The sequence below is a fragment of the Tamandua tetradactyla genome, chromosome 20, assembly GCF_023851605.1.
Source record: "Tamandua tetradactyla isolate mTamTet1 chromosome 20, mTamTet1.pri, whole genome shotgun sequence".
NCBI classification, from domain to species: Eukaryota; Metazoa; Chordata; class Mammalia; order Pilosa; family Myrmecophagidae; genus Tamandua; species Tamandua tetradactyla.
Window position 1 is genome coordinate 61,191,383 of NC_135346.1, and position 24,122 is coordinate 61,215,504.

A 24,122-nucleotide genomic window follows, 5' to 3' on the forward strand; every position below is an offset into this window, starting at 1 on the left:
GCTTTTGGAAAGTTATCTGGCCCTCATTGTTGCAACTGCTGTCTGCATGGCTGGAGGTTGAGAACCATTACCAGTGCTGGAGAAGGCTCTCATTCCTAGCTCTGCAACATAAGTCTCAAGAATGAGCAAGGTTGCAGGTGAACCTCCTGTTCTCTCCAGAGTCTCCCAAGTAAGGCAGGTAGGGGGGCTGTCTGGAATCAGGGAGCCTGGTTACCAGGTTTCCACATTCTGTTGGGCTCTATCACCAAGGATGTGAGGTCACCTTTTAGGTCTCCTTACCTGGGCCCTCTCAATGAATAAGAACACTCCACACAGGCCACTCTGATCTTCTCACAGCTCATGTTCCTACCTCATGTCATCTGTGGACTGCCCACAGTCTTGCCTATGTGTCCTTCCCCACAACTAAATGAGAAGGCCTGGGGCACTTATGGCCCCTCTAGGAGGAGACCGGCCTGGGTTCTGACCTGGTTACTCCTTCATATCAGTTTCCTTATGATAGTCATTGCATTTTCTCACTGTCTTCTCTGACAAAATATGGTTCTTTCTAGCATCTACTTCTGGGGAACACCATATGGAAAGTATATGGGGTCAGAAAGTATATGGGAAAACCCATATGCTTGTTTCACAAGTAGCTAAGGCCCAAATATAGTCAAGAAATATTATAATAAGGGGATGGAAGAAACACTGAATACAACTCAAAACAAAGCTGGATATGACCCATGATCTTAGGTAAGTCACGTTATCTCTGGTTTTATGTCTCTGTCTGTACCATAAGGAAGTTGAAACTGGATGATATTTATATATTGTTACTGTGGCAAGGAGCCTTCCTGATTTTGCCCACTATATTTAGACTCAAGTGCGGGTGCTCCTTCCCACTTCTGTGGTCAGCAGCCTGTGCTCTGGTTCTCAATGACCCCACTTCTGTTTCTAAGGAGCCTAGTATAACACCCCTTGAAGTGTGTCCTGGACTAGTGACTGCCTTCTAGACAAGACAATATGGCTAAATTATAGATTGTCACTCCTAAGATTTAGTTGCACATTGTTTTATTGTTTTACTATCATCATCATCACTCTCTCCTATGCATGAGCTCTCTATCTGTCTAACAATATTCTCACAAATATGAAAACTTGCCAATCCCTGTGACTGTCTTGGAGGCAAATGCTCCCAAGTTGAGCCTTAGTTGTGACCATAGCACCAGCCAGTCACTTGAGAGTTCTGCATGCAGAGACACCCAAGTAATTTGCACTCTGAGTCCCAGTCCAGAGAAATTGTGTGACAATAATAAATATTTCCAGTATTGAACCACCAGATTTTGGCATAATTTTATCACTTGTGATCCATAAGTTCAGGACCTGATGCCGCCTTCCTCCCTTCCTCCCCTCATCCCCTCTCAAGTCTGCTCACCCATGCCGCCCCTTTTCTAATCTCCTCCCTGGCCAAACTCACTCTGCCTCTGCCTCTACCTCTGCCTCTGTTCCCGTTGTGCCTCTCCCAGGCACACGTTTCCTAGATCTGTGCAGGGCTGGCTTCCTCCTGATATTCTAGCAACAGCATAAGGGTCCCTCACTGTGACCCCTTGTGCTCCCAGAACCCTCCTCTCAGTGCTTGCTTACTTCTCACTATAGTGCTTGCTTTTTTCTGTCACTGGTAATGGCTTCCATGCTACTGTCCTCTGCCCTTCCAGAATGTGAGCTGCTGGTGGGCAGGGGTCTGGCCATTCTTCAGTTCCATAGTTGGGACCTAACATAGAGCTTGGTAAAGGGAAGGATCTTGGGTCATAGTTGCTGAATGAATAAAGGAGATGATCTGGGAAGCCTCTGGCCAGCTCAAAATGTGGAGACAGATGCTAATATTAGGGGGTGAAAGTTGCATCTTCATGACTCTACTCTGGCTCCAGTTGCTCCAGAAAAGCATGGTGGGGCCAACTGGGCCCAAGTGGAGTTTCCAAAAAGAAGTGTCCCACAAGGGAGAGGTCTAAACAGGGATCCAAGGATTGGAGGGACCTCATTCTCAAATAAACCACAGGGCAGGTTGCACCCTGGCCCAGTAAGGAGTAGCCCTAATCTATCTTTTGTACTCTGCATAACTCAGAGGCCTAGGGCTGTTCCTGCATGTCCCTGAGCATCAGTTTTCCAAAGGCAAATGGCTGCTTGGATGGGGAACTATGTAAGAATGTGCTCACAAAGATCATGGAGACAGGTGTGTTCCTATTGGAAGACCTGGAGATGGGTAGAGGCCTGTGGCTCTTGGCTGGGATGAAGGCATGCTGGGCCCTTCCCCTCCTTCCCTCCTGCTATTTATTCACAGGTGGGACCAGCGCCCTTTAGTCAATCCTCTCTCTATCATAAGGGCAGGAGGGGGCCCATTATGGGGGCCAAACTAGCCAGTTAACTTTATAATAGAGTTTGGTGACACTCTCTGATGTTCAGGTGCCCCTCCAGAACACTCAGTGACTTGGTCACAATTACAGATGATCAAACAGCAAAATCACTCATGTCCTACAGCTTTCAGTGAGCACACCCAGCCTTCACCCTGGGTTCACATTTAGTTTTCCCTCTTATTATTCTGACTAAGACCTAGTCCCTTGTTCTGTTCACAGGGTCAGGTTGACCTCCCAGTCCAAGCACTTCAGGAGACAACAGCTTCCCTACTGTAAACACAACACAGGCTCCTACTATTTGAATCACACTCTTCAGTTTGGACTCCAGAAGTCTGAGTGTCTTGGATCCTGCCATATGGGAATGACATTGTCCAGCTTTGGGTTTCAACCTTCAGCAACCTGAACCCAAAGTCTGTGCTTTGCAGAAGAACCTGAGGAGATGGGTGGGTTCCAGTGAATAGCAATGCAGGTTGGGGGCTCTGAAGTGGACAAGGGCTAGGCCTGGTCCCAGGATGTAGAAGGCTTCTCTGAAGCTTAAACATAGGTTGAAGAGGAGGATGCTGGGGAAGGTGTCTTAACTAGAAATGATAGAATGGAATACAAGGAGTTGGGACCACTGCAACTTGGAGTGATTGGGTGATCAGGGGTCCATGGTCCACAGTGTCTCATCAAAGTTGCCATACCACAGTGCTAGAGGAAGCTTAGGGGGCAACTGCCCTGCCCCCGCCCAAGCCATGATACCTGAGCCTCCCCCGTGCATAAGGAGGCTGACCTCCTTGTCCTCTTGGAACACTTTGGGAGCTTTGGTGGCTTCCTTGGTGGACCATGCTGACTGGAAGTCACAGGGTAACAGTCATGCAGCTGTTCAACAAGATCAGTGCGCAGAGAGGGCTTCCAGCCATAATGTCATTTTGTCTGTTCACTTCATGGGCTATAAAGGGTGAAGTGACCTACCTAATGTTCTATGGTCCATAAGTGATGCAGGAATGCTTTCCAAATCTGCTTTCTTTAGGCTCCTACCATTTTATGTAGGAGGGACTGGGGAGGGAATAGGTAGGAGAGAAAGGAATGGAAAAGGCTGATCAATGAATCCAAGTAAGAAATGAGCCTTCAGGGATCCACACCCCTCATATGAATGTCTCAGCTTTACCAGGGTTGGCAACGAAGGCATACATTCACCAGCCCCAGGATGGTCACAGACTGCTCCTCTCCCTCCTGTCCAGGGCGCCTTCCAGTGAAAAAGAGAATACTGTGCCCAAGGAGCTAGGGCCAGGTTTGCAATACCTGACCTCAGCCCCATCTCTGCCCTGCAACAACTGTGGATCTCTGAAATCCCTCAGTTCCAGGCTGGTGTGTCCATCCTCTCCATTTGTAACCAAGGTATGCTGATTAGCCAATGGCGTTCCAAGAGTAATTCTAGTATACAGAAAGAGATAAAAGCCCATGATAGTCTCCAGATGTTTTGTTATGCTTCCTCTTATTCTTTCTGGAGTGCTGATAGTCATTCAGCACCTTTCCACTTTCCGTGGTCCCCCTGGAGTACAGGAACACATCCAACTTTCTGTTGGTAGCTGGCTTTAGCTCACTAGTTCTGGAATAACAGTACCCTCATCATCCACACCCATTCCTTGAGTATGACATCCAGCCTGCCTTTATCTCAAGCTCCTGGTAGAGCACATGATCAAATGCGTGATGGACAAAGCCCTGATCAAGGACGTAGATTGCATCCCCCTTTCTTAATAACTGCCTGAGGCACCCTTAGCAAGGGGTGACTAATGTAAGATTAAATGGCTCACCATTGGAAGCAGGTGGCACATGAGAGCAGAGAAGGCTTAGACTTTGCCCATTTCAAAGGATCCTGAGTTAATAGCTGCCCACATGTTACTTGGGTCCTCTCTGTACCCTGGAACCATCCAGTCAGAGAAAGAGTCTGGATGTCTTTACATGGGGATTATACTAGTTTGAAGGAATTTATGTACTCTAGAAAAGCCATGTTTTAATACTAATCGATCTTGTGGGAGCAACCATATCTTTTAATCCCTATTCAATAATGTAGGCTGGAAGCTTGATTAGGTTATGTCCATGGAGTTGTGACTCACCCAGTTTTGGATATTAATCTTTCATTAGAGAGAAGGTGACTCCACCAATTCTGGGTGGGTCTTGGTTAGTTTACTGGAATCTTTAAAAGAGGAAGCATTTTGTAGAAAACTCAAAAATGATGAAGAAGCCCCAAAGCAGAGAGTCCATACTGCCACAGACCCTGGGAGATGAAGAACGAAAATGCCCCTCAGGGACCTTCAGGAAACAAGAAGCTTGTAGAGAAAGCCTGCAGACATCGCCATCTTCCCCATATGCCTTACCAGTTGAGAGAGAAACCCTGAACAGCATTGGCCTTCTGCAACCAATGATTCTTTCCCTGGATGCCTTAGATGGGACATTTCTATTGTCTTGTTTTAATTTGAACATTTCCACAGTCTTAGAACGGTAAAGTAGCAACTTATTAGATTCCCCTTTTTTAAAGCCATTCAGTTTCTGGTATATTGCTTTCTGGAAGCTAGCAAATTAGAACATAGATGTTAGGAGTGTCCCTTTAAGTACAATGTGCCATAAAAATGGAGACTGAGGTGCAATGCCAGGCCCTTTGTGTAGGGCTGGAGATGGACTCTGAAGTGCCTGGCTTGTCTCTTGAAGGCCCCTCTGCTCTGGTAGGCTGCCTGCCTTTACCCCTAAGCTCCCCTTTCCTGCCAATCCCTTCAGTGCCTCCTTACGTGTGGTCTTTGTGTTCTTCTCTTGGGTGTCTAAGGCCTGTCCACATCTGTTTCCAGGTTGGATTCTGTTGACACACTGAGTGGTTGACACAGCAGGGCTGGTCTCCTCCTAAAACCCCACCTGAAGCCTTAATCCAAGCCATCAGTGCTGGCTGCAGCTCTTAGGGTCCAGGCACATGGCAGCTCTTGCTCTGCTGTCGTCTTCTCAGGTAGTCAGCTTCCTTGTCTAATGTGGACAATTGACTAAGCCTAAGAGTATTGTGACTGGATGTCTGTCATTCCAGAGATCAGGGACAGCACATTGGAGGGCATGTAAAGGAGGAGATGGGGCTTAAGGTGTCCCTCCTCCTCCCACATGCATGAGGCCAATGGCCTTTTCTGTCAGGATGACCACATGGTTGTTCCTCATCAGCTCATACACTGTTCACACAACTCAAGAGACTTCCCCACCATAATAGATATCTCCCCACAACACTGTCTGCTGCAAATGTGGTGGAAACCCACTGAAATTTGGGACAACTGCTGGTGGGGTACAGCAGAGTTATCCATGGGAATAGTAGCCATCAGGGCCTCTAATGTCTCAAAGTCAGTTGGGTGGTTCTTTCCTTTGAAACTTTCTTGTGTTGTTCAGGGGAAGCAGGGAGGACAGCAAGGGGGATAGAGGGCTACCTGAGGAAGCTTCTTTCCTATGCTCAGCTGAGCTGCCATCACCTGCCTCCCATCATCACATTCAGGTCAAGCCAAGGTCCCCTCCTATGGATAGTCCTTCCTCCCTGATAGCTTGAATTGAAATGGACAGGGTCTAGACAAGGGAAAAGAAGCTTATTGAGCTCTTAAAATTTTGCAGCAGATTGCAGGTGGTGAAGCTACTAAGGTACAGACATAGTAAATCCCTTGATCAAAAGAAGAATATCTCAGAGGAGCTGTTCTACAGAGCTGATGCTGCCATGGGTCCATAAGGCAGAGCCAAGAGCCATGGAGGACTATTCCCAGATCTGGGACACATAGAAATGAAAGAATTTCACCCGACCTGTAATTAATCTCCCTTTGTTTCTTCCAATTTCTCCATTTTGGAAAACTAGTGACTATCCAATGCCTTTCCCACCATTTTGTTTGGGAGATTACTGGGGATTTTTTTTTTATGGTCCCTGATCCAGCGGTTAAGTGGTATTTTGTCCCTGGAATGTATCATATCCATATATGATTTATATGATGAGATCACTGGCTCTTTAAACTAACAATATTTGGCTTAGATTTTGGATTTCAGATTTGATCATCTAATGGGTTTAGACTTTTATGGATGCAGGGATGGGGTTAGTGTACCTTACACATTGGATGGATGTGAATTTCAGGAGGATAGATGTCAGATGTAGTGGGTTGTATGTTGTCACCTGAAAGTCCTGTCTGCCAGTGACCAGTCAATAGAACCATATTTTACAAAAGATGTGCTTCTTTGAAATCCAGTGGTGGAGCATCCTTCTAAAGGAGAGAAAAGGAGAGAGAGAGCAGAGACCACTCTGGGCAGATGTACAGTCACATCTAGGACAGAAGCAACTCATCAGACCCCTCCAATTGTCTGCACTCAGAGAGTTCCTGAGTTGCTTTCAAGAATAACACATTGTGGACAAGAATTTCTCTCATTTACATGCTGTCTAAACTTCTTTTGCAGACAAACAATCTAAGATGCTGCACTATAGATTTGTTGTTTTTAAATTGAGATATCTTTCACATAATATAAAAATCAGTCTTTTAAGTTGTACAACTTAGTGGGCTTTTGTATAAGCACAAGGTTGTTCAATCACCACCACTATCAAATTCCAGAACATTGTCATCATCTGAAAAAGAAACCGTATAGCTGTTGGAGTCTCTTGGCCCCACCTCTTTTCTTTCATGCCCCAGTGACTTCTAAACTCTTTTTTTTTGTCTCTGTGTGTTCACCTACTCTGCATATTTTGTGTAATTGCAGTCATTTCTGTGTGGACTTTGTCTCTTGCTGCTTTCATTTAGCTGCATCATCTGTACCTGCCTCCCAACCCCTGGAGTACAGCTGCCCCCCCCCCCAATCCTGTGGAATAGAACTGGCTGGGGTGTGCTCCCTGAAGACATTGATGGGGGTATGAGGCAGGGTGGAAGAGAACTGGAGGTGGGAACATGAGGATGTGGAGGGAGAGCAGGGCTGGGAGGAAAAGAAGAGGATGAGAAGGGAAGCAGGAGAGGAGAAGAGAGGATGACAAAGGAAAGGAGATTCATGAACAGGCAGACAGATTATGGGTGTGGAGTTCCCTGGGGTTCCTCAGCTAGTCTACAGACCACGTTATTGACTCCCCCCTTGTGGCATAATTTTATTCTTGGCCTGGTGGCTTAGTCTCTTTCTCTCCCTCCCTCGCCATTTTGGCACATCCGGTTCTTCTAAGCCTCTGAATTACAAGCCTCACCGGCGACTAGTGATGATGCAGTCTTGTCTCTTTAACCCTATTGGCCTTCTCCTTAGTCCTCCACCTACCCAACATCCTCTGCTACGGGTACACTCAGGAACAGCATCTCTATGGTCACAGTCACTCATCCATCCTCCCTGTGTGATTGGCTACCCTCCCCTGGAGGCCACGCCCTAACTCCGCCTCTCCTCAAACTGTATATAATCCAGGGCTCGCTGAGCCTCCTGGTCTTTAGCTTCTGGCGGCCCTGGCATAAGCGTCTACCAACAATAAAGCTACCTCGCTTCATGCCTTAATTGACTCGGCCTCCAGTCCTTTAGACCCGCAGCGAGGTCTCCTGCGCGCGCCCCTTGGACCCAGACCCCCGGCTCGAGCCCCTTTGCTGCGTGCCGCAGTGTCGTCTAGCAAGCAGTGAGAAGCTGAGGAGTAGAGGGTCCCCGATAGTTTAGCGGTTGGGCCAAACCGCACCCCCTCATTCTTGCAGCATGGCTTTCATCTGCAGGAGGGTAAGGTGGGCCTCAGAGAGAACAGACACTGTCATATGTTATATGTGCAAAGGACTGCCAAATGGAAGCTAGTGGTGCATGAGGAAGTGCTGTGTGCTGGGGACTTCTCACCCAGAATGGCCATCTGATAAGTGAGTAAGGCCATTTCTGTTCTCCCCATTCCTGACCTCATGGTGTCAGTTTCTCCAGGTTGAGTGTGTGTTGTCTCTACTCTTTTTGAAAGGACACCTGTACTTCTTGTTCCTTCTTGCTGTGTGTCTCCCTGGTTCCCACCCTCAGATCTGTGCACAGCCCAGCTCTTCCCAAGCCCGTCTTCACAAGATCCAGCAGCTGGAAGGACCTCAAACAGCATTTATTTTCATTGTATTTTAATCTTTTAATGAAGAGTGACGTATATACATAAGAATCCATAAGTGTATAGCTTGACAAATTTTCACATAGTGATTTTGGTTTACTAGCAACTCTGTAGTTGTTTCCTTTCCCATTCCCATAACTAAAGCCCAAGCACAACTACCATTATCACATTTAACACTTTAGGTGAGATTCTGAAGTTTTCATAAGTTGAATTTATAGGTGGTACAATTTCGTGCCTAGTCTGTCTCACTTAAGAATATATCTGTATTTATAGTGTGGTATTATTTATGTGAATTGAATTATATTATCAATTACCCCACCTTCTTTCTCTTTGTGTCTTATAAAAGATTGCAGTAAGAGGATTGATACCCACCCTAAAAGAAGTAGGTCATGTCTCAACATACAGCCCCACTTACAGGCATGCAACTAGGTGAAAGAATCTTAAGAAGAGTATGTAGAATAAAATGTCAGAAAAAGACAAATATTGCCATGCCTCACTCATATGGATTGACTATAATATGCAAACTCAGAGAAGTGGAGTTGAGGTCATGAGTTATCATGTTGGGGTCTACTGTAAGCTCTTACAGCAGTCACATATATTTAAGAGTTGTAACTGATATTTCTGAATTCTGAGATACTGAGCTATTGTATATAGTGCAGTTGTTACCTGAATCTTATGTACTTATGTGAAACCTGAGACTCGGTATTAGATCACTGAAGCTATGAAAGTTGCATACTACCCCTTTCAGAAACTGTTAAGCTGAAAAAGTAGTCAGACTTCATCTAGAGATATGAATGAAGCTGATCTGGATAGGACTAAGGTAAATCAGTATACTGGGTGAAGGATGACTTGGCCCCTATTTTCAAATTTCAACCTCTGTGAAAGTACAAAGTGAGAGATGTTTTATGTGCTGCAAAATTTATATTTTGGGTAGTACAATATCTAGTTTAACTTGTATGGTTAGTATAGCTAAACACCATGAATACATGGACTCTTGAATAGGGCAAGAGATATTGTTTCTTTGTGCAGAGTAGTGTGATGCCCTGGTATATCCCAAAGTAATTTGGGCAGAGAATAAATAAGCATTTCAGTGTAATGATGCTTGGGGGACTGGAGAGAAAGGAGAAAACATTCAACTTCCCCATCTGGGGAATTCCTGATATTCTTGCAAGAAGTGGGGACAACCAATTCAATAGGCTGAGTCCTCAATCTTGGGGCTCACCCCTATGAAGCTTATTCCTGCAAAGGAGCAGGTAAGTTTACTGATAATTATGCCTAAAAATCATCCTCCAGAGAACCTATTTCATTGCTCAGATATGGCCTCTTTCTCTAAGCCAACTTGTCAGATGAACCCACTGCCCACCCCCTATCTGGGATGTGATTCCCAGGGGTGTAAATCTCCCTGGCAACCTGGGACATGATTACTGGGGATGATCCAGTACCCAGCATCATGGGAATGAGAAAGGCTTCTTGACTAAATTGGGGAAGATATAAATAAGACAAAGTTTCAGTGGCTGAGAGATTTCAAAGAGAGTTAAGAGGTTATTTAGGAGTTTTTTCTTATGCATCATATAGACATCTCTTTTTAGTTTATGGTGTATTGATATGACTAGTGGGATGTACCAGAAAACTATTCAACTGTGTCCCAGTACCCTTGATTCTTGAAGAAGACTGTATAAATATATAGCTTTTAGAATGTGATGGTCAGATTGTAAAATCCTTGTTTCTGATGCTCCTTTTAACCAGGATATGGCAGATGAGTAAAAAAAAAGAATAAAAATAAATAATAGTGAGCGTTAAAGGGTAAAAATTGGTTAGGTTGAAATATTGTGGGCTAATGAAAGGGAGGAGCAAGAAGTATGGGCTCTATGGGCCCTTTCTTTTTCTTTTTTCTTTCTTTTTCTGAAGTGATATAAATATTCTTAAAATGATCATGGTGAAGAATACACAACTATATGATGATATTATGAGCCATTGGTTGTATAATATTGTTGGAGTATAATTGTGTAAATATTTCTCAGTATAAAAAAATATATATCCCACTCACCAAAAGACTTACTAACAATGTTTCTATAACCACAAGAATGGATGAAATTTAAGAATATAACTTCTCTGGGGATACATACAGCTTCACACCATCACACATATTATGTTGCATAATTGCACGATTCAGAGCCTTACGAATCAGCTCTGTGTGATAGCAAATCCAAAGCCAACCCAAAAAGCTGTTTCCTCCAAATTCATTGGAGCAACAATTGCTAAGTGCCAAGTAAACTTTGCATATATTTGAATATAAACCCTGAGAAGACAGTGGTGTCTCTTGAGATGTGTGTTTAGTGGGCAGCAGGGTGTATGGGTGTGTGAATTGATAAACCTCAAGCAGAAATCTGACTGCAAACAGTGGGCCACCCGCCATGGCTTCCTCAGTTGCTGTTCATGTTAAGAGAATAATCAATCCTTCACATCACAAATCCTGACTTTACATATGCTACCAGAGAAGTGTTGGAAAACCTGACCAAGAAACAGCAGCTCAGTAGTGAGTGTTTACCTATTATATGCCAGGGAGACCTTGACAGATCAGCACTGCAAGTCACCCTCAATACCTGATTGTCAGATGATGGACAGGGTGGAGTTACACACAGTGATGGGACTTCATACACTTCCAATGCTTCAGGTCCGTGGGAAGAATTTAAACATCAGGATGGCACCAGGGTGGGGCAGCAGTGGACTGACCACCTCCCATCAACTGTTCATACAAAATACGGACGTGAAGGGCCATGAGACAGCCAGGTGTGTGAGAACACGACAGCAGCCATTGCATCCCAGGGTGTAACTGCAATGATGCCCATCCTTGATGCAGAGCAGAACAGGACACGGGTGAACCTAGTTCCCTTTAAAGAGGATATGTTTTCTATCTCAAATTTCCTGAGCTACTCTATGTTGCCTCCATTTTCTGATGAATACTGAACAGTGAATGCACAAGTGGTGCATATTTGAGTAAGGACATGCACCACTGCATGGTGGAGCCTGGATTCTGTCATTCTGTCAACATCTTAGAATTGAATGACCAGTGTGGGTATTGGGGTATGCAGCAGCAGATAGAAACTCATGGTGAGAATCCATGCTACAGAGAAGCCTACATGCAGTTTTGCTTAGAAATCTTCTGTACAATAGGTGCTTGGTGTCCATCTGAGCATCACACTGTGTCTAAGAGGGGGTATAACATGTGAGCACTCTTTCTATTCGTTAAAGCCTCTCTAGGAACAGAGAGGGGACATCAGCTAGAAAAAGCATGGCCAAGTATAAATTTCCCATACCCAGAGGAACATCAAGAGTAGACAGCTCCTGCATACTGCTCACCTGAGAAGAAGAAGATACTAGCAGAGAAAAACTGTGGACCAGAAATGTGAAGTATATAGGAGGAATCAGTGTGTGCTGACATGTGGCCATTTCTATCTCAAGCTCTTTGCTGGGAGCAAAAAGTGGGGCCAGGGCCCCTTGGTAGAAGCGTGGGTTTAGCTTCACTTTGCTTCTGCCCTGGGACCACAGCTCTGCATGTGAACTGTGCCAGGGACACATGCTGGGAATCTCATCTTTCCTGAAACCACACCCGCAGGAGAGAATGGATCAGAATTTAAAGTTGGAGAAGGAATCATTAGCTGTCCAGGAACAAGTGTGAGAGTCAGGAATTTTGTGTTAAGGAATGATGAGTGTATGACAGTTAGGGCTGGTAGGAAGTGTTTGGAGAGGTGGGCCACACACAATTGATGTTGAGGAGTTAACCGGAGACTAAAAGATGAGAACCAGATCATTCAGTGGGACAAGTGAGTACACAGTCCCACCTTACTCTCAGCACTTTCGCTTTTTACCTCATATGGCCTTTACTTATTGAGGTCAGGTACAGACCGTGACTGCCCAGCAACCACCTAAATCCTCCACAGACTCCAGAATCAAATCTTGAATGCCAAAAGTCCCATCCCTAGGCCACCCCATGGTTCTGACCATGGGTCTCCTTAAGAGCTCAAGCAGGGGCTCACTGAACACCTGAGTCCTTCTCCCCCTCCCACACAGCTCTCATCCACCCTGCACATGCAGAGAAGACCAGGACCTAAAGTGCACCCCAATCCAATTCTGGTCCTGTTTGGCTTTTTTACAATCTAATTGATATTACTCTTATGGGAAAGGAACTATTAGGGTATGCATATGAATATCTGTAGGGGGTACAAGGGGTAGCACAGTGGTGGAATTCTCACCTGCCATGCAGGAGAACTGGATTTGTTTCCTGGCCCATGCACTTCCCAAACAAACAAACAAGCAAACAGAAAAACAACCAAACAAAAATTCAATAAATGGTGCTGCAATAAGGAGATACGCACATAGTAGAAGAATGAAATGTGGCCCATGCCATACAGTATACAAATAAAAAAATCTCTAACTGCATTATTCAAGACATGAGTTTCCATCATTAATTACTAAAGAGAGGGAGCAGTATTGGTGGGTTGATCCTTCAAACATCCCATAGGCTCCTGAGATCAGTGTCCTTGGTCACTGGAAATGCATCCATCCCCATCTAGCTGGAAAAAACACATTCCTCCACAGAAACGCACAAAGGAATGTTACCTCTGGCCACCAATGCCCTATTTAATGTGGACACTTCTTTGATAGACAAATCATGAATCTCTTTTCAGCCTATTCTCTTTTGTCTATCTTCATTATAATGAAAAAATAGCCGGCTACAACTATTTATTTAGGAATCCCTCTGAATCCTAATGATGTCATCTCCAATACTGAGTCTGAAACACACAAAGCCATGTCCACAGGGAGCCAGTCTTCTCCATCTCTGCTCAAACCACCACAGACATGTTGGCCTGAATGTGCTGAGGATCATAGAAGCTCAGATGTCTTCATCTTCCGGAGAAGCTGAACATACAAACCTAAAAAAAATTTATTTTGTTTAGACCAATTATAGGAAATTATTGAATGGCCAAGAATCTGAATGGCAAAAAAGTAGCCACCCAATAATGACTTATTAAGATACACAGATAATGTCGTGATGACCACAGAAGGCCACACACAATTAAGCCAGGACTCGTGTGTGGGGAAGAAGAAAGGGATACCTTGAGACATGTCTGTTACCAAAAAGCACAGAAGAAACGCACCAGGACATAACTCAGAATTTCTGAGCAGGAGAGGATGGAAAAGATCAGTGGAGACTGAACAATTATCAGGGAAAGCCTGAAAGTGAATCTGTCTTCAGGAGGAATCTACAGGTAGTAACTCAGCCAGGCATCTTTGGAACCAAAGAGTCTGTGGCCAGCCACATGTTTCCTGTTACACATTCACAGAATACAACATATATCAGTGATGTTTAGGGAATATTACAGCACTTAGAGCATTTTCCACCCAAACAACCTTTTATTGCATTTTATATGCCTCTCACCTAAAAGGACCACACCTCATCCTCCAGCCAAGAGATCATTTCCATCATAGAAAACTTTGGCTCTCTTTCTAGCCCTCCCCTTACTCTCTAGAATTTCCAGGGAGCAGCACTGGCATGAGAAAGCAACACTGTGGGTCATTTTGGTACAGCCAGAGGGAAAATCTACTCTGGGACCCCAACATGAAATGACTGGTATGTGAAGAGTTTGCCCTTACTGCTTCCTACTTTCTCCAATGGTGCTTCTTCTCTCTGTGACCTACAAGGTCACTTTCTTTTTTGAGGTTGAGTGTTTCTAACCAAATTCAATGCTGAGAGTAGCCTCCCAGGGACCCCAGACTCAGTCACTAGTTGGGGTGTCTTTTCAGCGGAAGATGGGCTATCAGAAACAGCTCTCCTTGGAGAAGTGGCAGCAGTACATGGAGTATGACTGAGACCTCTGTTCTTAGAAGATAAATTCTGGGATGCTCGCTGGGCCCCTTGAGCTCTAGTAGGCAGATGACCGGAGTTAGAGTGAGTATGCCTGAAACTTGCCCATGGCAGTAGGCGATACCCAGGCGCCAAGAGAAAGGCAAGGCTTGGGAGCTCCTCCTCCTCATCTCCACTGGACCTGTCTGCTGGCCTGGAAGTTTCCCTTGCAGAGGATGTTTCTTGATGAGTTTCCTTATCCCTGCTTCCCAAAGTAGGGGAACTGCAAGGAGATGTGAATTGTGTGGTCATGATATAAGGACATTCTTGTCTTCTTTGAGACACAGCAAGGTCCTTAGGGATATCCAGGTTGTTGTCTCCTCTGCCGTCACACTGTGGGGTATTAATATTAATTTTATCCCCTAGAAGTGAGCCATAGTCATCTCTGCAGTCTGTTCCATGGCTCTTCTCGCCCATGGAAGTCACCAAGTCCATTCTGGGTATGTCATAACTTGGGGTGGCTTTCACACCCTCCCCATCTTTCAAGGCCAGAAGACGTTTCTCAACCAGCTGTGAGGAAGGAAAATAGACAATTAGCTCCTCACAATTTTGTAAGAGAAGGAGGCTGGGCAAATGATGGAGATGATTGCATTTGGTAATATGCAGCTGCATTTCAAGTGCAGAGACTATAGCTCATTTCTGCCCATCTTCCTGCATATTATTATCAAATTGTCAGCCCTTATCATCCCTTTTCCACATATATCCATAGTCTCCAACCTATTTGTTCACAAATTGCCGATATATCTGCTCAATTTTTCAAAAGAAGCTATGATGCCCAAGGCAATGTCGTGATTGATGATGTCTTCTGGATTTTATGTTGTGATGTTCCTTTCAACACTAGGTTTACCTGTGTGGCAGTGAGTCCTTCCTCCTGTTGCAGCTCTTCTATTAGGGTCAAGAAATCTATATCTTCTCCAGGGGAAAGCAATTCTTCCAGGAATCGAGGGTGAATGACAGCCTCTACCTGGAAAAAGAAACGAGCATCTTTGATAAGTGTAACATTTCAATCTGGAGGTCAAAAGGACAAACCCTGATGCAGCACCACAATCTGTGGTTGCTTTAGACCATCATTACCCCCAGCTACAAATTTTACACTCATAGACACACACACACACACATGCAAAAAAACCGCATACATACACACATACCCACTGCTCAGGAACTAAGGAATAGATCTCAGTACAAATGGCCTGTGGCAGAAGTACAGAGCTTAACTTGGTGATAGTGCCAAGACTCGGTAATCAGCTAGCCACCACACCCACAGACACAGCCCACCTTTGTAATAAAGTCTTCCTCTGCACACAGCTTGTCCAAGTAGCTCAGGAGTTCTGGGTCTGGATACATTTCATGTTCTTCCTGCTGCTCATCATTATCTTCCCCTGCCCACTTCCCTTCTGTCTTCTCAGAGTCACAGGGCAAAGTTCCCTCCAGCCAATCCATGATGTCAATATACTCTTTGATGGCTTCAAGTGGAATCTCCTCAGGTGCCTTCTTCTTCAGACTGTGCCGGTGCCTGTGTTGCTGTTTTTTTGGACCCTGCCCCTTAGGGCTTGACTTCTTTGGAATAGGCACTAAAAGTAGGATAGAAATGAGGAAGAGAAGTTTGCATGAGACTCCATCTTTTATCTTCCAACACATGTTCATGATACCAATATTTTAGGGACATTGGCAAGGCTCCATAGAGAGTCAGATTACCTAAAGCTACATAAAACTGACGGAAGATACCAGTGATGAAATATCTTGGAGGGAGTCAATGTACAAGGAAAGGTGAGCCTGTCAATATTCTTAGATATATCCCCTCATCAATCCCAAAGTTCTTAAGCATAATATGTAAATAGTGCCCCTAATGGGCAGTCAAGGTGAGAGAGTAGTTATGACATCTGCCAAATTGATAAATTCATGAGAAAATGTGGCTGAGAACCAAGCAGCATTGGTGGGATTTTCTTGAAACCCAAATGCTTGAAATATGAAATTCAACATCTTGAAGGGAATGTAGCACATGCGAATCCTAACCTCCTTTATGCCCATTTGGACCTCGTCTTCTGCTGGGATGAGGTGAGCCATACCTGTCTGTTGGCTTTCCACAGTGCCCGAGGGCACCTGAAGATCAAGGTTTGGAGGAGCTGGAACAGGAGGTCGATGGGAATGATTTCTCTCCTTCACTGTCTCAATCTGACTTTCTTCCTCAATCTCAAACTCCATAAACCTAGCATGGAAGAAGGCACAAAAATTGCTAAGAAATTTAGTCCACTGGCAGCTGAGTATCAGAGTTCAGCACAAACAAAAAGGGCAATGAATTTTTTAATATGGATTATCAAGTTCATGGTTAAGTTCTCTCTTAAGAAAGGCTATTCGCTCAGGGAAATAGTCACAATTCTGGGGAACCTCATGAGGTCACTATGTCATCCTTTCACCTACAGCACAACACACCAAAATTTAAGAAGGATATGAAGAAAATGAACCCTCCATGGTATGGTAGATGCTCAAGGATGTACACATAGCTTTGATTATTTTCACTACACCTTCCTCAGCTAGGACCCAAGGGGACAAAGCAATGTTTGTATAGGATATTGAATTAAAACAGGCCAGTGGACCTTACCTCATACACTGCTTTGACACCTAGATGTGAAGAGCTGTCATTCAAAAGCTGGGTCTGGGATGTAATTATGGTACATAAATCAGGGATGAGTGCCTAGATCTAGGAATCCTAGCCTGGAATGTAGAGATTTGGACCAGCAAACCAAGTAATGATATGTGAAGATCTGGGAACTGAGCAGATTCAAACATTATGGGTTTAATTTCCACGTAAAATGTACATGTTTCCTATTGGAAGGATGGAAATTATTGGTAATGGATGGTGTTAATGAGGTGGTTTTAATGTGTTTGCCATGGCTTTGTGTTTTAGCCAAGGGATTAACATGGAGACATGGAGGTAAGGGCTGAAGGACCCTTGCACAGGATGCCGGAGTCCCTGGCTTCCCCTAACCAAACTCTTCCAAGTTTGCCTCCTCTGGGATATTGGGAAATGATTTCTGGCCATTATTTCTGAAGAGATGGTGACCTCAAAGTTCTATGCACCTAGCATCTGTGTCCCTATCCATGGATGTAGTTACAGATCTAGCTGGTAGAGCATGTCACCTACTGAATAGTTCCTACAACTTGGAATTTAATCGAGTTATAATCTGCAGGAATTATACCCAAACTTATCCTTAGACCTTCAGTATCATGGTATCTGCAGATGACTATCCAAGAAGGTTTGAGTATGCTAGGAAATGGAGATGAGGACAGTGCCTGCAGTAAAGATGAATGGGGAAGCTACTGCAAGGAATAGTTGTACCTTCAATATCCCAGGGATCCTCACTTAACACCCCATCCCATGAACATCCCATCGAATGACCACCAACATTGCCTGACAACAACCTGCCTCATCATTTTCCATTGCACCCCACTACCCAACCCTTGCAAAATAATGAGGATCCTTTGACTTACTTTCCTGCCATCTCGTAGTAAATCATCCTGTCAAAGTTGCTCGTGTGTTGCCATTCCTGCACGGCTCTATGCAGTCCCTCCTCCAGGGGCATACTGGGCTTCCGACGGGCCAGGGATCGAAGCACTGGGCTAAAATCCTCCATGTCATTAATATTCTTCCTGAACCTCCTCCTTTCCCTGCCCAGACCCTGCACACATCGCCTTCCCCCTCACCTGTGCTCTGCCCTCTGTCCCTTCATGTCCTCCTTCCAATGTTTACTCTAGGATTTTCAGTACTTCTACCTCACATTCCCCTTATCAGAGATTGTATAAAAATACCAATATGAGGGTTCTGTTTGGGAAAACCACGCTCAAGGAAGACATTTGCTTGAGACTCTGATTTGCCTCTGAGCCTTCACTTTCATTTGTATGGAATGACCCCTGAGGGTACATTAAAAGCTTTTCCTCGGTACCCATTTCCAGAGTTCCAAAGGATGAGCAATTGAAGAAACTTCAGAGATGATTCTGAGATGGAGGTCCGGTAGAAAATGACCTTTGGGAAGTGCAGACCCAGACCCTCATGTGTTAGGATCTGGATTACATATCCAGAACCAAAGGTAAATCAAAGCCCATGTCATTGAGAAAGTCCTTAGCTGACCCAAGATTTAGACAGTTAGGTGAAACTTGGATCCCTGTGTAAGGTATTTAGAATATATCTGCTCTCAATAAGTCCCTTTTCCCTCATGACCTTCCTTCAATTATTCCCTAATACCCTAATCTTATTGTCCATTCCCTAAGCCTCTTTATGAGAATACTCCGAGATAATCAATCTGTCCCTGAGTGGAAGACACTCACATTAGAAAGCAGGAAAAAGCTTCAGTATCAGGACTAAGGCAGAAGTGCATCCGGGCCAGGGACTTGTAGCGCTGCCACCGTCGGAAGTTCTCGTAAACACTGTTCGGGTTGTGGGAGTCATCCTGTGAGGGCTTCATGTGGGTGGACACAGGGCCTCCCTCCCTGGAGGACCCCTGTGGCATAGATGTAGCATTTCCTGGAGGAAAAATGGGGGTCAGCTGGGAAACTGGTGGTGGAGCTTGAGGGGGAATGCCGGGCCACCAACCGCCCACAGCAGCCTGGGTGCCCCCCACAGCAGTGTCAGGTCTAATGGTCTGTACTGTAGAAGCTGTCAAGATCATGGGAGGGGGAAGCTGACCACCCCCGGCAAGGATCCCTGAGGCAGTCGAAATGTGGGGGTTCTGAGGAAGGAGAAAGGTCTGAGTTTGTGGAGCTGCAGTTGATCCCCCTTGGTTCCAGACTTGGAAAATGGCCCTGTCAGCTCCAGGCCCACTGGTGACAGGGCCCCCATTTCCTGTCACCAGTAGTGTCCCGGGGAAAGCAGGCTGCACTAGAAAGGTGCCAGGAGGGATAGATGGATTCAGGATGGGCAGTGGGTGCTGTACCCCAGGAAGTGGGCGTGGTGGGGCAGGAGGGGGCAGGGAAATGGGCTGTGCAGTGAAAGGATACAGGGAGACTCCAGGCTTCATGGTCACGTCTGGCCTGAGCACTGAAGATTCTGTAGAGACAAGGAAATGTGTGAATGGATTAGTCAAAAAAGGCTTAAACGTTGATGGTATCAGTGATTCCCCTTTATTCCTTGAGGTATCAGAGGCATGAACTTCATTAGGTGAGCAGGCATGTGGACAGGGAAACTGCAGTGTTAGCAAATGTACCCCTAGTGATTCCAGGTTCCAGAAATCCAGATGACAGTGTTTCCATTGGAGAACTAGCTCCCCGTTCAGGAGTCCCAGACCTCTGACTGCCAAGAAGAATGGAGCTCTTACTTCACTGGATCACAGCACCTAACTGAGGAGATCACCACCACACACCTGGGTACCTTCAAAGGCCGATGCAGAACAAAGACCCAATTTGGCATGTGCTATCTGGAAAAAGGCCCCTCAGCACACTCAAGAGCATATGAGGGAGGTTGTATAAGATAAATTCTAGGCAGCCATGGGAGCTTCAAATAATGTAGATTCCCAAAGAGCAGTTTTCCATATTCTCCTCAATCTTCCTTTGTCTGATTGTCATTATTAATCATCTTTCATGCTTTTCTTCCTCTCAACAACAAAAGAAGTCTTCCTAGGGAAAACTTTCTGAAGTCCATGCCCTTTACACCTCCTTCCCAGGCATATGCCTGTTACTCCTCGGCTCCCACCAAACGCAGGTTACACAGGGCCAAGGCCGGCTCCCTGAACTCAACCCATCAGGAATTTCTGTTTCAGGATGGGGAATTTTGATTTCCCCAGGAACCTATCATGTAACAACCAGCAATTGCTGGAGAGGGTAAGTAAGGACCCATAAAAAGGTGATTAGTAAGGGTATAAGGAGAGACTTCCAGAGGTTTAAAACTGCCAATTCAAAATTGATAAGGAGTTTTGCAGACTAAGTTGTCATTCTACTTAGAGCCCTTGACAACAGAAGTAAGGACCCCAGACTGTACAACACAATGAACCGTATTGTAAACTTTGGACTGTTGTTAATTGTATAATAATATTGTTTCATACATTGCACAAGCCTGCCACACTAATGCAAAATGTTATTATAGGGAAAACTGAGTGTGTGAGGATGGTCTATGGGAAACCTGTATTTTCTGCATGATCAGTACCATTTGGGGGCATCACCAGGCATGAGTCAGGTACCACTTGGGGGCTTTGAAGTCTGGAAAACGTTCCTGTGCACAGGATCCTCACTCAGACTGTACTCAAAGAGAGCCAGAACAAGAGAACAATGACTCACAAAGCTCTTCTAGGGTTGTTGATAATAATAATAATAGACAAAACATTACTTAATTCCTTGTTACTCTTATTTCACTTGTGGAAAATAAGTCATTTTTTCATAGAATGTTCAGTTGAAGAGCCAACAACACCCAATTTCCAACCCATGACCATGAAGTATTCATGGAATATAACCAACATCTTCATCTCAGCTGTAAAATGAAGGCCTGTGGGTTCATCATGAGGTTATGAACCAGCTGATGTGGTTCTGAAGATCTCAGATTCCATAATGAGAACAATTCAGAAAAATTTATGGATCCCCAACTTCTTCTATTATTAGCTGAAGCTATCCAATGGACCTGAACTTTTTGAATGAAAGAAAACATGTACCTGGAGTGAGAGAGAAGATGTCTCTGGTCTGGCAAGAGCTTAGAGACTCTGGGTTGGGACAATCAGAGTAACTTCCAGGCTAGCTCACCATGAGAATCTTTCACTGCAGATGTAGACACAGATAACCTCCTGAACACTTTTCATTTTACACCCTTGTTTCTGACTACCCTGCGAGATCCTATTTACTCCATTTCTTATCCTTAAAATAAAATCATTGAGGAATTTCCAGGTGCCCAAAGAAATAACACAGGTTCTAGGCAAGCCTCTGTGCCAATACACAACATAATTCCACCGCTCTTTATTATACTTTTCATGTGTCTTTTCTTCATTCTAGAGAGATTAAATCTGCCTGCCCCCATCCTTTCTATATAGGCGGTATAGTTCTCACATCCAGATCTATCTCCAAGGAGATCTACCCTCAACTGCACTTCTCAGGTTTCCAACCTGCTCCCCACTCTACAGGTGAGATGTCCTTGACTGAATAAGTGCCTTCTCCTTCCTCTAGTTAGTTCAATGTTTGTCCAAGAAGATGCGTCAATTTGAAATTTCCCTAGAGTTGAGGAATGGCTCTTGAAGTTGAAAAAGTACTCTTATAACACGCCTCCATCCTACATTCTTACCTCCTTCTGAAATCCCTCCTGTGTGCTTGAACACTGTCCACTGTTTCAATTTCAGGATCCAATTCCTGATTCACAGAGTCAATTCCAGGACTCAGAGAGTGACCTGCTTCCAGCAGATTCTCAGGAATCCAAGGAAAGGTTGGAAAATTTGAATCTAAACAGGGCTAGAATGTAGGACTCAGGACATTCTACAATGGGGGAGGGGAGAGGGCAGGTGGGCTTGAAGTGGGGGAGGGAAGACTGACTGAAGGTCTCCTACAGGTGGACAAAATGTGGGTGTTCCCTTCAAAGAATAATTTGGTATCACAATTGGCATGTACCTCGTTAGAGCATTTTGTGGATTTTTTCCTCAGATACACAGCACAAGATTTATCCCAAGTCATTTATGTAAACCTAGTTTGGTGCCTGTCAACAGACTCTGCTCTGCAGTTGTAGTGGTAGGTTTGCCACTTTGGGCACAGTATCATTTTCTGAATCAAATTTAGAACATAGAATGTGAGAAATGTATTGCATGTGTATTTATGAAGACAAGGTAACAACTTTGGAATTCAGGATTTTCTGAAGAGATTCAGCATGTTAGACTGCTATCTGCATGTCATCCTTGTTTCTCATAAATAAAAGGAAATACAATAGAACATCATTTTAAATAACTTTTTGACTTGTATTTCTGATGATTAAAATGTGTTGTTCTGTATTTCCATTATCATATTTTTGCTGCAATTACCGTGTTTGCACTGGTAGCTTGGTTAAGACCATTGTTTTCTTAGATTAGTAAAAGGAATAGGCCTACAATTCCTTTGAATTTTGAATTGTGCCTAAGAAGAAGGTTGACAGAATTAACAAAAACCCCACATCATTCCCAGTTAAATTTAAAACTCAGTAAACAAATAGTATTTTAGCCCAAGTATCTTCCAAATATATTGCATGGTATACAGGTAGTGCAAGAAAGTATCTGTGGTTTTTAAAGGACGGAGTAAGAACTGTATACACGCAGTCCAGGCGAGCATACACAGTCCTTCCCGTCTGAGGACGCTGCCTTAGGGCTGGTCTCTTCTAACAATATTTCACTGAGTTGTTGTATTATTATTAATAATAAGTTTTACTCTTTAATTGCATGGAATTGCCCTGCAGTTTCATAATTATAAAAAACGCTATTGGTCTCTTCCTACACGTGCATTCATAAAGGGAGAGATGCTAGGCAGGATTTTGGAGAAAGGCATCTGCTCTGGAGAGGCCTCGCAGCCCCTTCCTGAACATCCATTTCTTTCAAATCCGGTAGGCCCCGCCCCTGCGCCTCGCGCATGCGCATACCGTGGGGCAGCAACTGTCCCGAGGCACGTGATCTCCCGCCCTCAAACCGCCCCTTGAGTCGGTTGGGAACCGGTCCCTGCAGAGAGGCGCATGCGCACAGCACTGCAGAGAGGCGCATGCGCACACACGAGGGCGCGTCCCCGTCGGTGGACCTCGGGGTGGGGTGCGAGGTGCGTCCTCTGACCGCGGTCCCGCCGCTCCTACGAGCTTTTATGCCGCTTGTGTGAGACAGAGAATGGCTGCTGAGCCCCGAGGCTGTCTAATGTGGCCCTGAGCTCGCTGTCGCATGTGCTCTTGGGTCCTGTGTCCTCCGTGTCCGTCGGGAGCTGCTCCCCAAGGCCGTGTCCTGCCCTCAGGCTCCCGCCGTGCGCCGCCCCGTGGGCCCGAGGAGCGCGGGGACCGGATCGCGGCGCTGACGGGGTTTGGGGGTTCCGGGGTTCAAGTGCGCTGGGAAATGGGGCAAAGCGCGGACCCTGTGCCCGCCAGGTTCGTTCCTGCTGATGCCAGTGATGTGAGACCCTCCGCATTTGAAAACCGCTGTTCTGCCGAGGAAAGGGGTGGCTGACACCATTGCAACCTGCGTGACATTCTAAGGCATGAAGATCCAACGCATCATGCGGGAACTGGCTTATGGAGTGAGGGTAAATGGTGTGTATGTATATATTTAATTGTTTTAAATGATGTATATATTTAAATTATTTGCAGATGTGGCTACACATTAAATTTATTGCATGTCTGTGTGTCCATTTAATCTCTGCGTTCACTTGCAGAGGTTGAGGCTGAGTTTTGCTGTGCTCTACTCTGTGTGGAATCGGGGCTCTGGCGTGGTCTGATCGGGGTATTCTTGAGCTGTGGAGGTTCTGGGGGGATGTGTCTGGAGTGTGAGAGACACGTGTGTTCTTCCCTGGGGTAAGGGTTTAGTGTTCGTATCTGAGGAAGTTTTGTGCTTGATTGCGGGTGGAGGAGAGGTGGCTGTTTGTTGTCCTGGACATGGGGTATTCTGTGTGTGTTATCTGCGGACCCCTTGGGTATGTAAAAATTCAGACTACGACCTATATTGTGCAGATTTTTGTGATGCTGTTCCTATGAATTCATAGTTTGGGGGTTGTATGTGTATTTAGTGGGTTGGTGGAAATGTGATATATGTATTCAAATGGGTGGATTGGTGTGGATTGGATATTTGGGGATAAGAAGTCATGAGTATGTTGT

The 24,122-nt window shown here is 45.1% G+C and overlaps 2 protein-coding genes across 7 annotated transcripts in view; one reads left to right on the plus strand and one right to left on the minus strand.

The window, feature by feature from the left end:
• Positions 1-243: 243 nt before the first annotated feature.
• The window catches only part of LOC143664218 (olfactory receptor 14C36-like), a 55,139-nt gene continuing 31,260 nt past the window's right edge, over positions 244-24,122 (plus strand). Inside the window, exons 1-6 of one of the 6 annotated variants that reach the window (XM_077137882.1) lie at positions 244-729; positions 2,601-2,824; positions 3,605-3,761; positions 8,069-8,221; positions 21,658-21,740; positions 23,400-23,561. The gene's annotated coding sequence lies outside the window, so the exon portion shown is untranslated. Of the gene's footprint in view, positions 730-2,600; positions 2,825-3,604; positions 3,762-8,068; positions 8,222-21,226; positions 21,445-21,657; positions 21,741-22,864; positions 23,279-23,399; positions 23,562-24,122 lie in introns of those variants that run through there. The other 5 variants (XM_077137877.1, XM_077137883.1, XM_077137881.1 and 2 more) reach the window with 5 other exon arrangements.
• Positions 13,423-21,767, minus strand: LOC143664213 (NUT family member 2G-like). Its single transcript, XM_077137851.1, has 7 exons — positions 21,603-21,767; positions 18,674-19,391; positions 17,840-17,968; positions 16,417-16,556; positions 15,626-15,921; positions 15,198-15,314; positions 13,423-14,860 (listed from the first exon to the last, which is right to left on the minus strand). Exons 2-7 carry the CDS (start codon positions 19,360-19,362, stop codon positions 14,150-14,152), a joined length of 2,082 nt encoding a protein of 693 aa, XP_076993966.1. The 5' UTR covers positions 19,363-19,391; positions 21,603-21,767; the 3' UTR covers positions 13,423-14,149.